General features: G+C 53.7%; 1 protein-coding gene across 1 annotated transcript; it reads left to right on the top strand.

Moving 5' to 3' along the window:
- Positions 1-4,064: 4,064 nt before the first annotated feature.
- On the top strand, positions 4,065-14,756 carry CLRN3 (clarin 3). The gene is made up of 3 exons (XM_004579741.2): positions 4,065-4,561; positions 9,340-9,519; positions 14,446-14,756. The coding sequence occupies exons 1-3, from the start codon at positions 4,333-4,335 to the stop codon at positions 14,715-14,717; spliced, it is 681 nt and encodes a 226-aa protein (XP_004579798.2). The 5' UTR covers positions 4,065-4,332; the 3' UTR covers positions 14,718-14,756.
- Positions 14,757-14,974: the final 218 nt, after the last annotated feature.

Below are 14,974 nucleotides of genomic sequence, written 5' to 3'. Positions count from 1 at the left end.
CCATCAAAAAGATGGACATTTTGGCAAAAGCAGAGTCGCCTCCAATGATCACCAAGTGATCACAGAACCGCTTTTAGGGCTTATCCAGTTTTCACCCTGTATGAAGTTCCAGCTTCCTGTAGGCATTGAGGCGAAGTTAACAATGAGATATATAATACTTCACCTGGAGGCCGAGGAAACTCTTACTAGTTTTGAAGCATGATAGGAACTTACTTTTCAAATGTTTCATTTTCTAAAATGTTATAATTAAAAACAAACTTCTTGTTGGCACAGACCCTAGGAGGCGGTAGATTGGGCTCAAGTCGTTGGGTCTCTGCCGTCCACATGGGCTGACATCTGACTTCCGCCTGGACCAACATCAGCCACAGGGGGCTTCCAGCGAGCAGAACAGTGGATATATGTACATCTGCTCACTCTAGCCATGCCTCTAAAACATGTCTTAAAGTATCTAAAATAAAAATCTCAGGAGTATGTCATAAAGTACCAACACATACACAGGGGTGTGTATGTGTGCGATGTTCAGAGCTGCCTAAGATGTGATAACCTTACAGCATGATAAGAACTACCTCCACGTCACAAACGAGCCAGCACTGGAAGTAATGACCATCTAGGGGTGGGCAGTCATATGGAAATGTTTTCCCCTCCAAGGAAAAAGTCAGGCTACCCTGCTGGCCGTCACCTCTGGTCCTGTGCGAGACCGAAGATGCTAATAAAGCCATGTGGTGTTGCACCTTCAGAGAACCAGGGCCAGACACAAAGTGCCATTGGCGGGGATCTGCTGGGACAAATGTCCCACTCGTGGGCAAGTATTTCTGACTCAGAAGTTGTCCTTTGGAGAAGGAAGCTTTATCCTGAGAAAATACCTAAAAAGAATGTTTGTCCTCCCAGAGTTTAAATCCCCAGGGTCCCTGGGTTGATATCAGGCGACCATTCCCCAACCCTGGGTTCTGGGGCAGTTGGGAGGCTGTGTGTGGCTTCTCTCCCCTACCCCCAGACACAGGAAGAAGAAAAAGAAAATTTGGAAACAAAGGTCTCACCCACTTTCCCTGACCCTCATTGATCCTTCCCACCCTGATCAACTATGTAAGCATCATCAAAAATAAAATAAACAAAGAAGATGAACGCAAAGGTAAGCAAGCTAAACACTGCAAGAGCATCTCCCTACCACGGTGTGACAGGGAAAACACGCGAAGGCATCATTGTCCTCTAAAACAAACTGGGCGCATTGTACAGAGGAAAAGACGCCACTGCGAATTGTTGAGATTTTTAAAAAGAATCATACGTTAGAACACAGAGTGTGTGGTGTGGTACGGGCACCACGGTGGCGTGGCGTGCTAGTTCTCCACCTGTGGCACTGATGTCCCCTACGGGCACTGGATCACATCCTGCACTGCTGCACTGCTGACCCGGCAGCAGAATGGCCCAGGCACTGAGTCCTGCACTCACATGGGATGCTCGGAAGAAGCTCCCAATTTGAAACTGGCCTAGCTCCAGCCATTGCAGCCATTTGGGGAGTGAGCCAGCAGGTGGAAGGTCTCTACTTTTTTGTCTCTGTAGTTCTAATTTTCAAATAAAATAAGTACATCTTTTTAAAAATACATAAAATAAGATTGGATTTTAATATAATAATGTCGATAGTACATATATATATGTTTCGACAGAATTACTTCTTTGGCAAATTATTTATGTTTACTTTCTTCTTGTCAGTTCCATTGGAATACTTTTTATAATGAGCATTAAATAGTGTTTGTGTCATGATAGAATTTTTTCAGATGATTTGTTGGACAGGTAGAGTGACATGCAGAGGAAGAGCTATTTAGAGATCTTTCACCCACTGGTTCATCTCCACGTACCTGCAACAGCCAGAGCTGGGTGGGGCATACGCCAGGAGCCAGCAGTCTCAGCTGCATCTCCCATGTGGGTGAGAGGAACCCAGGTCCCTGAGCCTTTACACACTGCCTCTCAGATGCATTAGCAGGAAGCGAGCTTGGAAAAGCCCAAGTGTGGAGGCAAACCCGGCACTCAGCTGTGCAACATCTGCCAGCCAGATGCAGGGAGAGGGAGAGAGAAGGAGTACTCTCACAGGCAGTGCACTCCCCAGATGCCCACGGGGTAGGCCACCATGGCTGGTGCCGAGAGCGTGGAAGTGGGCCCAGGTCTGCTGTGTGAGCAGCAGAGCCCAGCCGCCTGAACTGTCACCCACACCCTCCAGGCTCTGGGTTAGCAGGAGCTCGAGGTCGGGCTAGAGCCGGGCTCTCTGCTGTCAGACACGGCAGGCTGCACCCTTCAGAACGGCGAGGCTGAACATCTGCCTCCTCCCATACAAACTTGTCTTCACACTGGAAAGGGGCTTAAAGGAAGATAAATTCTGAATTGTTGTCCCATGCCTTCAAAACCAAGCTTCAATGGAAAAGAAATCAGCTAGCTTTCCCATTCGTGGGCAAGGCCAACACACGCCCAGTGTCAGGGCGGGCTGGGCATCTCAGGGCTTCTCTTTTTTTTTTTTTTTTTTTTTAAAGATTAATTCATTTTATTACAGCCAGATATACACAGAGGAGGAGAGACAGAGAGGAAGATCTTCGTCCGATGATTCACTCCCCAAGTGAGCCGCAACGGGCCGATGCTGCGCCAATCCGAAGCCGGGAACCAGGAACCTCTTCCGGGTCTCCCACGCGGGTGCAATGTCCCAATGCATTGGGCCGTCCTCAACTGCTTTCCCAGGCCACAAGCAGGGAGCTGGATGGGAAGTGGAGCTGCCGGGATTAGAACCGGCGCCCATATGGGATCCCGGGGCTTTCAAGGCGAGGACTTTAGCCGCTAGGCCATGCCACTGGGCCCTCAGGGCTTCTCTTGATGAGCAACTGAGCAAGGCGGAGAAGCTGTGTCAAAGTTCACATACAGACGTTGATGTGTCTCTGAAAATCTAAGCAGAGGAACAGAGATGTGGGTAAAGCTTCCATCATAAGCTGGTTCTTTTTCGATCATAACATAAAGACAGAGACCTCACCAACACCGGTGATCAAGAAAGGCGTGCACTTACCTCTGGCAACTCCTGGGACAGACACAGGCTCTGCAAACACCAGCCGCCTCCTGGGGTCCACCCTTCAGTTAGTCTACTGGGACTAACATGTCAAACCACAGTGGTGGATATCAGTGTGCATTCAGCGTCACCCTAGAGTCACAGGGTGTGGGAAAGGAACACCACAAGGCCTGTTGTGAAAGTCTACTATCACCTTGACAGTGACCTGTTAGGCGGGGGCAGTTTTTCTGAGAGTTAGAAATGACCATCTGAGGTCGGTGTTGCAACACATCCTGTTGCATTGCCGCCTGTATCACTGGCAGCAATATCGGAGTGCCAGTTGCAGACCTGGCAGCTCCCCTTCCAGCCCAGCTCCCTGCTAATGCACCTGGGAGGCAGAGGAAGGCAGCCCAAGTGCCTGAGCCCCTGCTACCCATGCGAGAGATGGAGCACCAGGCTCCTAACCATGGCTTAGAAAGCTGTGGCCATGGCGGTCATCCGGGGAGTGAGCCAGCCTATGGAGGACCTCTCTCTGTGTGTCATGCTGCCTTTCAAAGAAATAAAAATAAATCCTTTTGTCAAAAAAGAAATAATCATTTATAAGCTATTTACCACTTTACAGAGAAGACATGAGGCCTTCTGGTCAAGTTAAGCACCTTGGCTGTCAGACAGTGGAAGGGCCAAGTGGGGCTTCCCCAGCAGTCTCGATGCAAACCATGTGTAAATGTCCTCTGGTGTGAAAGAGGAAATTGAAAGGGCACATCTCTCCAGGACAGAAGAGACAGAGGGGCTGGAACACAGGGGCTGGGAACCTTTCTCTTCCCAGCCATAGTCCCCTCGGCAACACATCCTGAGGGTTTCTCTTTGGAAGAATGGTCAAGGCAAATTGCCAGTCAGGAGAAGGCCAAGGCCTCTACTCTTAACTGCTGGCTGCTGGAATCCACAAGGCTGTGCAAGCGCAGCCACTCGCCCTGTCTTCCTTGAAGGATTCTAGCCCCTTCCCGACATGGTAGACTGAACCTGCTCCCACAGCACCTGACGAAGAATTACACATTAATTGTGGGATTGAGGAAGTCCTGAGGAAGACCATGTCCGCCCCTTGCTCAGGCTGGTTGGCTGTAACCATAGCAACCCCTATTCCAGGACAAAGTTCAGCACTGAAAAATCTTTATGACCCTGGTTCAGCGTTCGTTAGTCTAACCCTTCCAGCAGGTGTTTGACTCCACTTCTCAGCTCGACTCTGCAGGTGACAAGGTCCGAGAACAGCCAGACCATCTTTGTTTCCCTCCTTCAGGGAACTTGTTTTCCTAAAAATGCCCACACGGACCAAAACCTGGATGTTCTTTGCTGGTTTCCTCACCAGCCTCGGGGCTTCCGTCGTCATATGCTCCATTCTGGGGACATCAGAGTGGATCACCAGCACCATCAGCATCCAGGACACCATCTCCCAAGGCACGGTTATCATCACCTACGGGCTGCTGCGTGGCCAGAGTTTTCCACAGCTGAGTCACGGCCTTGAGGAGCCCATGAAGTATTTTGAAGGTAAGTGACAAATTTAAATGAGGGAAATAAGCTTGGCTCAAGATGAAACGCTCTATTCCCTGGGGCAAGCAGCCATTCAGAAGCAGTTTCTTCCTAGTCTTAGAGTCGATAAAGCCATAATGCTGATGTAAGTTAAATTCACCACGTTGCTGTTTTAGCTTCCTTAGTTCTAAATCATCTGGCAGTGACTAAGTAGAAATGGCAACTGATAAGGTTATTGACAAGGAAATAATGAAGACCGAAGACCGTACTGCTCACTGACTGTGGCCTTTGAGTTGTAACAACAATCCTTGTTTACAGTTTGCTAAGGAACCTTCACCCAGGAAAAATACCAAAAACAAAACAAAACAAAACAAAAAAAAAACCAACAAAAAACCATGAACACTTTCTTCTCCTGCTCTGTGTTCATTGTGAGACCATGTATCCTCATCCAAGCATCTCGAAGTTTTGAAAACATAACCATGTTGATTTGGATTTAAGGAGGCCATTTTAGAAATCAGATTTCCAGCAACTCTATTAATGTCTACCTTACAAGAATTCCTAAGTATTTTTCAGATTTTCCATATAAAAATGTCCTCAGCTGAGTGGAAAGTAAGAAAATCTACTAAGAACAAACAGCTCATCAAGCTATTTATTTGACTTTTGGAACTTCCACAATTACAGTTTTGGAATTTAAAGAAACTTTGAATGCTTATGCCTTCTCGGGCTCTATGTAGTCAGCATCCCTGACAGATGGGACTTCCTTCTTACCCATCAAAATGTAGCATTTGATACTTGGATAAGGCCTAATGGTAAGACTTCAAGCTTGAGGCATCAGCTCTAGTTTGCTTCTAAAATGATTTCCTTACATCAAAAGCTACATGATTCGGTTTCCAGCTTAAAAATTGGCCATTTAATTATTAGCCAATCGGCCCCTCTCCTGGGACCAGCGGCCTGACGCACTTCCTCTGGCCTAGTCTCAGCTTCCCATGGCCGGCGGGGCTGGGTGCTGAGAGTCAGTCCCATTTTCGATTATGTGCATTGAATTTTACAACCAAAAAGTGTGTTAGTTCCTGAATCCCCAGGCATGCTTTAAAACTTAAGTGTAAGAAACAAAACCTACAAATGTTTAGATTTTCATATTTCTCTTTGGAAACCGTTGACTTTGAGATGAATGGCTTCCATGGAGACCCTGAAGATCTATGGCCAGGGGAGGCCACGGAAGGCCAGGGGAGGCCAGGGGAGCCCAGGAAAGGCCAGGGGAGGCCAAGAAAGGCCAGGAAAGGCCAGGGGAGGCCAGGGGAGCCCAGGAAAGGCCAGGGGAGGCCAGGGGAGCCCAGGAAAGGCCAGGGGAGGCCAGGGGAGCCCAGGAAGGGCCAGGGGAGGCCAATGACCAACTACAGCAGGTAGGGGACCCAGCCTGTCTGGCTTCTCCCCTTTGCCCTGTCTGCCTTCTTTCCATCCATCCCACTTGTTCCCAGAGCACGTGACGTAGCACCACAGGTCCAAACTGATAACTAGGAGGATCCACTTGCTGCTAAACCTGAATTGATTGTAAAGCACAAATGAAGTTAATTTCTCCAAATGTGCTAAGAACCCCCACCACACACTTCGATGCGTACCCCCACCCCCTCACACACGAGGAGATGCTTTGCCTGGAAAGATCCCCAGGTTTCACCCAGAGATGTGACTGCACTGGGGGCCTGCCCGAGAGAGGTGCCAGGCCCTGAGAGTCTGCCCTCCTCCACTGTGGCCTGCAACCCCAGAGCTGCACCTGGGCAGGTTATCTGGTGACCAGGTGCTGATGAGGGAGTAAGGGCCCTTACAGAGAGCCCTGGGATATCCGCTGGAACCCTGAAGCTGAAAGGCAATGGAAAGGGCCGTGGGTAAGGTTGAGTTTTCCTGTGGGGGGAGCCTGGCTGCTTGGGGCTCCTCTGTAGCCATCCTGCACCACCTGGCAGCCCAGCTCTGCCCTGCAGCCGCAGGTCAGCTGGCCCCCGTGCACACCTCTGTGGCCGCACTGCTGGTCCTCTTGCTGGGGCGGGTTGCAGAATCAGGGCAATCAGCCCCCATTGGAAGTGCTTCCCGGTGCAGACGCTGGCACCCCAGAGAGAACAAGCGTTGTGTGTGGGTGCTGATTTTGTAGGCTGAAGCAGCTGTCAGATGCCGGAGGGTCTATTGTCTTTCACTCCCACTGACTTTCCCCGAATGCTCAGCTCTCACGGTCTGCCTCAGCTGTCACACCTAGAGGCAGGGAATTAAGATTGCTGGGAACTGTGGTCTTACAAGGCCGCAGGTGAAGTTCAGAGAAATCGTGGGACATAGCCAAGGAGGAGCAGACAGGCTGCAACAAACTCCCTAGCAAAATCCTGACGTCTGCTAGAGGCTTACAAAGATTAAGAACAAAGAGAACTCCACGGACACTTTCTAGTTTATTGTGAGCAAGTCAGAGTGTTGACCATTTAAAAATGTCTATTAGCTTATTTGATTTATTTGAAAGGGAGGAAGGCGGGGGGGAGAGGGAGATCTGTCCACTGGCTTACTTCCCCCAATACCTGTAATAACCTGGGCTGCCTGAAGCCAGGAGTCAGCAACTCGACAGGGGTCTTTGCCCTTATGTGGTGGGGACCCAACCCCCTTGATGGGTCACTGAGGAGAGCTGGAACTCACCTCAGGCACTGTCCTGGCAGCCGTCCACCCGGGCCAGGAGGTCTGTGCTTTAGTTAGGTATCCAGCTGTCCACACCTACCAAGCAGTTTGTTTAGCGGCCAGCTCTGTGCTCAGGAGAGGCTGAGGACGTGGGCCAGGGTGCGACCCCACCTCAGGTGATTCAGCAAGGAACACTGCATGGTGCTGGCCTTACCTCTGACCAGGTGTGTCCCCAGGTTGCTGTGGCTTTCTGCTACTCGTCTAGGCTTTCGCCAAATAGGTGCACGAACTCAGATCAGGAGGAAGAGGGGAGGTCTGGCCGGGGGTCAAGGCAGGAGCAGAACCAGGCATGGACCTCCAGCCCACTGCAGAGGGCCAGGCTCACCTGACCCCGTGCTCCCCTGATGGCAGCACGGGCTGATAACTACCCTTGTCATGCACAGCCCATGAGACGACGGGTTACAGGCATCACAGAGGAGACAGCAGGGCCTCAGCCTGGCTCAGTGAGTTGCTCACCGGGTTGCACAGCAGCCCAGTCACCTGCAGGCTCAGGGAGGGCATCCCTGGAGCTGGACTTTGCTCCTGGCCTTGCCTGAGGACCTAAGTGTTCTCCAGCCCGGGCTGCTGAGGTCAATGCCTGCACGTCACAGAACAGATGCCGAACCCCCGCGGCCCTCCAGTCTCCTTGGAAGGTCCAGGGTCCATGACCATGGAACGACATTTCCTTCTTCTTCCCTTCCTGCTCTCTCTCCCTGTCTGTGCTCACCATCACACCCCCTCTAAGCTGGTGCCTGGACCCTGTCCCTGGGCCTCTCCCCAGGGGACTGCTGACATGAGAGCAGAGGTGGACAGCGTGACCATGCTGAGGCTTGGGGTGGTCAGGTCCCGTCGGGGCCTGTGGGCCTTCAGGTCAGATGTGTGGCTGGGATGTGTCCAGCAGGAGAGGGCAGTTGGCTCTGGGGTGGCTCCAAAGGGAGGTCCAGGGTCCCGGGGCAGGCTGAACCATGCCTCCCCAGCACAGGAGGAGTGGGGAGGAAGCTGCACTGGGTCCTGGGGGGGGGATCTGCTTGCTGGGAACTGGGTTAGGAGGAGGGTGGTGTCCGGCCTCCCACCACTCACTGCTGCTGCCCGCCCACCCAGGGCCTCGGAGCTGCCTGCTCTGTGCGGTGAGAACCCCATGGTCCCCAGGAAAAGCCTGGGCCCCAGAACATCTTCCTAGGACCACCATGCCTTGCCCTGAAACAGGGCACTCCCTGACCTGCCCCCAGTGAGCAACCTCCCCTGGCCTGCCTCCCCTGGCTTATCTCATTCTGTTCTCAAGAGCTGCTCTGGGTGAGGGTGAGTGAGGCTCCATGGCGCTCTCCCTGGAGATCTGAGAAGCAGAGAGAGCAACAGCCTCTCTCTGTGTATGTCCAACCAGCCTGCAGAGCTGAGCTGGTTCGGCCTTACAATGCCCGATGCTGGTAGTGGTAACTCACTATCCACCTGAAATCTCTAATCAGGGCCACTTCCTGTACACTGGCAACCCTTGGAGATACTTTACCAATAGTGGCTGGGCACGCTTGTCCAGGGTAATAGAATGTCCTGGAACATGCTGGCAGCAGGGGCTGTATCACCAGGAGCCATTCTCTCTCTCCTCCCTGGGCCCATCGCAGCCCTCTCCCTCCTGCCTTGTTGTGCTGACCGCTGTTCCTAGCTCCCTGGTTAGCCTGCAAGCTGGAAGCAGTGGGGCTGTGACCGCCTCCCTGTAAACAGGTTCTTGAGGTGGCCCACCCCATAAGGGTATCTGACAGGAAGCTGAGTTTGTGCCCAGGATGAAAGAGACACTGGTTATGTAGCAGAAGACGGGGTGGGGCTGGGGTGGTGGTGGTGGGTGGTTGGCACGGGGAACATGGTGCAGGTGGTGAGAGGGCCTTGCCCTCTCGGGAGTGTTCAGTTTGGGCTGGTCTCACCCACTGACCCACAGGTGGCTGTGCAGGTCACGTTCTTGGGCCATTCAGAGCTGCCGGCTTCTCCCTGCCCCTGGTCACACCTCGGTTTAAAGATTTAACCTTGCTGAACTCAGCGCCCATGCAAAGTGGATGAGGAAAACCACCGGACTGAGGCTGGGACTCGGGCTGAGGGTCTGCACTCACTCAGTGCTGTTTCAGTTTTAGGGACCTTGAACGCCTCTTCTCAGAAAAGCCTGCAGGTGGTGACCATCCTGCTCCTGGTGTTCAGCTTGTGCGCCTCGTTGCTGAGCTGTGGCTTCACCTTCTACAACAGCGTCAGCAACCCCTACCAAACCTTCCTGGGGCCTGTGGGGGTATACACTTGGAATGGACTTAGCGGTGAGTGTCCCAGCGGGGCTCCAGCTCCTAAGACACATAGCCTCCAAACTCCACCTCGGGTGCTGTCCCCGGCTTGAGCCTGCACTGGCACGTTCCTGTGGGCAAGTTACGGGGTTTGTGGTACGCTGGTCTCAGGCTGGGGAAGGGGGTTTATTCTGCCTACAGCATTTCCTAAGTATCTTTGGAAATTCGGCACTATTTCAAAGGCACAGGATGGGGGATGTAGAAACATTAGCCCAGATGACATCAGATAACGTCTCTTCCCCAAAGCGCAGGATAAGGAGCCAAATGCTTGTACACCACCAGAAGGGTCTCAGGCCTCCTGCCGAGCTGTGCATGTGGCTCGCTAGGACGAACTGCAGTGCACACGGGCACATACATGCACCTGTAGCAGCGGTCATCTTGGGCTCCCAATAGGACAGACCATGATGGCTGTGCCACGCGCTACATGCAGTGCTGTTCAGGAGGCTCTGGGTTCTGCACCCTACTTGTGGGGTCCCTGTGAGCTTGTTTGGTAGTAGGCTGCTCTGTCTGTTCTATGGGGTGGGGCGCCGGGAATTCCTGTGTTACTCATGCTGTCCATGTGTGCAGCAGCTCCTGCACCCAGAGGCAGGGTCACAGCATCTCAGCCCCGTCCCTCCTGCCCTCTGGGCTGTGTGTGACCCTTGTACCTTCCAGGCAACCAGCTGTCTTCTGCTCACTCCCCGCTTGTCACCACTGAACCTTGTCCTTGGGAAGGAAGCCTGCCTCATCTGTTACATGGAGGATTCCAGAGGCAGCTTCCTGTAGGTGGCCACCACCCATTTTGATGCAGGACCAAATGGTCCAGCTCAAGAAAGATGCTCCAGCTAGCAAGGGCATGGGAGGCCTCCAGGGAGGAAGGCAGGGCAGCCTCCTGCTGTCTCATGTGGGATGCTGTCCACCCACCAGCCTGGTGCAGGTGACAGGAGGAGGCCTGTGCTTCCATGCCACGGCAATCGGCCACAGTGTGCTGGAGTGGGTGAACAAGCAGCTCTCAGCTGAGCTACATGCAGACACACCCCATGCAGCCACGGTCCAGTTTCCAGGACGAGGGTCCTGAGTGTGCAGCAGGCATGTGCGAGCAGCCCTAGCCTAGCACTTGCTGGAGGGAGAGGCCTCAGAAGTCAAGGAAGGAGTGTGAGCCATGAGCCAGGCCTGCAGGTAGAAGTAGGGACTGTGTCCAGCAAGCCTGGTCCTGTGGTCACACAGGTGACGCACTTTGACTGCAAGGGTGTGACCTTAGCCACATTCGTGTGTGTGTTGGAGGGGTCTCCCAAAGCTTCATGTAAGATGTGTTGTTATGGAAACACTTTACATGGGTGTCAATCTCTTGATTTCATCTTACACTTTCTGAGATCCCCTTGGCTGACTGGCTCCTGCCCTTCTGTGCTGTTGTGTGCTGGTAGCACAAGTCAACAAGCCCCCGGCTTAGGAGCCCCCATCGTGTGAGGCCCTTGGAGTGAGGGCCCCTCTTCCCAGCCCGCACTCAGAACTTCTCAGCAGATACCAGATCCCCTGCCCTGAGCATAGCCTGCCTCAAGTTCATAAAACCAAGACAAATCAGCTGGCATGCCTTGCCGGGATAAAGGAATCATTCCTTTCTTATTTGTTTTTTAGTGTAATTGAGGGAAGTCACCGCTTCAGGCATGGCTGGATTGAGGATCTCAGCCCAGGTCGTCAGTGCTACCTCCCTCTGTCCCTCACTCCTTCTTTTGACTTTCAGAGCCCCAAATCAGCTGCTTCCTGCTCTTGAAGGTCTAGAGGCAGTCCCCAGGCTCGACCCACGGCAGTGGCCTTGGAGAGAACGCTCCTTATTTCCGAGCAGGCGAGAGAAAGTGCTGGGGCCTGATCCTGAAATGGCCCCCTTCGCCTGTCAGGCTCTTTGAGTTCAACATCAGTGCGCAACCACACCAGCCCAACCTAGAGCCAGAACTGGGGTCTGCCTCTCCTTGGCTGCAAGAGGCAGGGGAGGGAGGATGGCTGGGAGGGGCACAGAGGAAGGACAAGCTGTTCCCTGGAGGCCACATAGATGTTAACGTGGCGTGAGGCCAGGGTGGAGCTGGCAGTGTGGCCTGTGCAGCCTAAGAGCCGTGGAGCTCGTGTGAAGGATGTCGTGTCCCGTGGGCTGTGGTTCTCACGAGTCCATCCTGCTGTGGTTGGAGCTGTGAGATGGACAGGGAGCGTTCTGTCCTCTCTTCGCTGCTCAGGGCCAGTCCTCACCTGGGAGAGGCAGTGAGGTGTGTGGGAAGCCAGGGAGGCTGCCACGGCAGGGGCAGACCTGCCAGTAGTGCCCAGAGGGAGCCCTAGGGCAGCCAGGTGGCCTCACAGACCCTACTCACTCCCTGCTGATCTCTGTCCTCCCTTTATCCTCTGCCACCCCCTTTCCTCACTGCCCACCACAGTGAGGGAGGGCTAAGAATTTCCCAGCAGGGTCTGGCAGCAGGAGGGCCGGGGTGAGCCCCGTAGACTGCCTGGATGCTGATTTGGGCAAAGTTTCCTGGCAGAGGCAGGAGCAGGCAGCAGGCCAGGGCGTGGAGCAAGTTCCTCGCCTCTTCCTGAGAGATGGCCTGGCTGGAAGGACAAAGCAGGCCACGGGCCCTCCGTCCCTGCCTGAGCCCTGCCCTCCCGCAGCCCTCCCGCAGCCCCAACCCTGGCCCTGGGCTGCACATGGGCATAGGGCATGTCCCAGAGCTGAGGGAAGGCAGGAGCCAGAGAAAACACCCTAGAATTTCTGCTGTTGATGCCTTCGTCCCTGAGCTGAGGAACCCAGGGAGCATCCCAGGTTCTTAGTGCTGGGTCACACGGGGACCATCCCAGGTGCCAGCAGGTGCACTGAGCACCCTACTGTTCAAGCCTGGGTCAAGCCTCTACCCCAAGCCAGCTGTAGGAGCCAGGCTGCTGGGGACAGCATGGAGTTCAGGACCCCAGACACTTAGAGAGTATGGGGCGCCCTTCAACCTGTGTGAAGGTCTCTTGCAATCCGAAGTCAAGCTGGTGCCCATCATACAGCAAGCATCTCTCCCTGCGCTCATCCTGCTGTTCGATGAGTCAGCTCTTCACAGAGCGTCCCAAGAGGAAAAAGAGGCATAATTAACAGGTGCAAGGCGCCCGGAGAGCGTCAGGGGACATATTACAGACGCAAAGCCAGGAGGCCGTGGACCAAGGGCTGGCGTCAGGGAGTATTAATGAGTCTCCCCACTGATCAAGGCTGTGGGGGCTGAGAGGAAACCTCTTGCTCACGAGATGGGGTTAGCCTGGCACGTCTGCCCTACACTGACGGTTCTGCACATCCTTCTATCTGTCTGCAAACGGAAGGGCTCATGGCAGGGCAGAGAGGGACTTCTGCCCTTGGGATCCTAGGGGGGCCATGGTCACAGGGCCAGCAGGAGTCCTGAGGTAGCCCCTCACTGTTGGAGCAGCTTCCCTGAAATGTGAGCCATGTGTCATATGCTTCTCTTATAACAAGAGCGTGGCGCCGTGGTCCCTGAGACCAGCAGGTGTCACCATAATCAGTTTCACTTAATGAAAAAATTTATTTATTTATTTGAAATATGTGTGTGTGTGTGTGTGTGTGTGTGTATATATTTTTTTTTAATCTGCTGGTTTACTCTCCAAATGGCCACAGTGGCCAGGGCTGGGCCTGGCCAAAGCCAGGATCCTGAAACTCCACGTGGCGCTCCCACATGGGTGAGCGGTCTCAAGCACTTGGGCCATCTCCCGCTGCTTTCCCAGGTGCATCAGCAGCATGGGGACTAGAGCAGCTGGGACTTGAACCCGCACTCCTTTGGGATGCCTGTGTTGAAGGCGGTGTCTTTGCTGGCTTTGCCACAAGGCTGGCCCTTAAGAGTCAGTTTTGGAATACTCCTGTCCTCTCAGACAGCAGCCCCAGGCCTGTGCTTTCCTCGGTCCCTGTCTGACCCCAGCACTAAGAACCCACGACCTGATTGTCTGCCTGAGCCCTGTGGACAGCTGAAGGAGGCTGAGTGAAGGACTCTGCCCACACAAGGCTGTGTGATCGGGGGCCCTCAGCCTTGCTCCCTCCAACTGCAAAACTCCCTGGAAGGGTCCAGCTGACGTTCTCAAGTCTGAGAAATGTCCTTTGGGGAAGAGCAGAACAGGGACACCAAACACCCCTATTTTCTACTAACAAGGCAGGTGGGGAGCGCCATCCCACGAGGATGGCCATGGGCCATGGAGTGGGACGTGCAAGCTCATTGAGTGAGCACCACAGTTCTCCGGGGCTGTCTTGGTTCTCATCAGGCACTGTGCCCCCATTCCTCACTGTCCCTGGTGCGCTGCCTTCTGTGCCCACTGGGTCTTTGATGGGTCAGCCATTCCCGTCTGCCACATGGCTGCTGCTTCTCCACTTCCCATGTCCTGTCTTCTGTCCTGACTCCAAATCACAAACCCACTTGTTGATCAACACTCCTGTCATACACCTATCGCACGCCCTGGAAAATGGACCAGCTGCAGGCCAGCTGTGGGCCAGCTGTGGACCAGCTGTGAACCAGCTGCAGGCTAGCTACAGCCCAGCTGTATGCCAGCTGCAGGCCAGCTATATGCCAGCTGTGGGCCAGCTGCGGGCCAACTGTGGGCCTGCTGCAGGCCAGCTATGGCTCAAGTGTAGGCTAGCTCTAGATCAGCTCTAGAACGGCTATGGATCACCCGTGGCTCCTTCTGAAAGGTTTGGACATTGGCTCTTGTGTTACATTGCCCTGCTCGGTCTTCAGCATGTTATGTCTGGGATTGAGTGGGTTTGCTGCATCTTATGCTCTCCCTAATGCTTAAACCTCAGTGTAGATGGTCAGTAAATGTCCGAGAAAGAGACTTATTTCTAAAAGGAAGGTGAGTGACAATGAAGGCCTTTTTGGCCTTGTCATTCATGAGATGGAACCTCTTTTTCAGCATGCTTCATTTTCGTGGCCATGATGCTGTTTGTGGGGAACACGCAGTCCCACCATCTCTCGCAAGAGCTGTCGCGGGTACTTTACCCAGCCTTCCCCTCGACAGGAGCCACGCACAGCTACGGCTACTCGTTCTGGCTCATACTACTGGTCATTCTTCTCAATGCCGTCACCGTGGTCATCATTGTTTTCTACCAGAGGGCCAGATACCAGCAGAAGCAGGAACAGAAAAAGCCGATGGAATATGCGCCTCGAGATGGGATTTTATTCTGAAGACTGCCTCATGTCCTCTTGGCATCTCTAGCTCTCCCCTTGGGGACAGTGACGGGACACTTTCCTGGGCCTTCAGCGCGGAAAGCGACTGCCCTTCCTGAACACTTTGTGTTCCGTGGCACAGGCGTCTTCAGAGGTGCTGTCTGTGGCAAAGGACCTTCCCGCAAAGGTGGGTAAGAGCAGCGGACACTGCAGGGCCAGCAGCTGAATCCTGAGCCGGGGGTGCTGCACCATGGGAAATAATAAAGGTTTGTGTT

This window comes from Ochotona princeps, chromosome 13, assembly GCF_030435755.1.
Source record: "Ochotona princeps isolate mOchPri1 chromosome 13, mOchPri1.hap1, whole genome shotgun sequence".
NCBI lineage: Eukaryota > Metazoa > Chordata > Mammalia > Lagomorpha > Ochotonidae > Ochotona > Ochotona princeps.
This window is presented reverse-complemented; position numbering and strand designations above follow the sequence as displayed.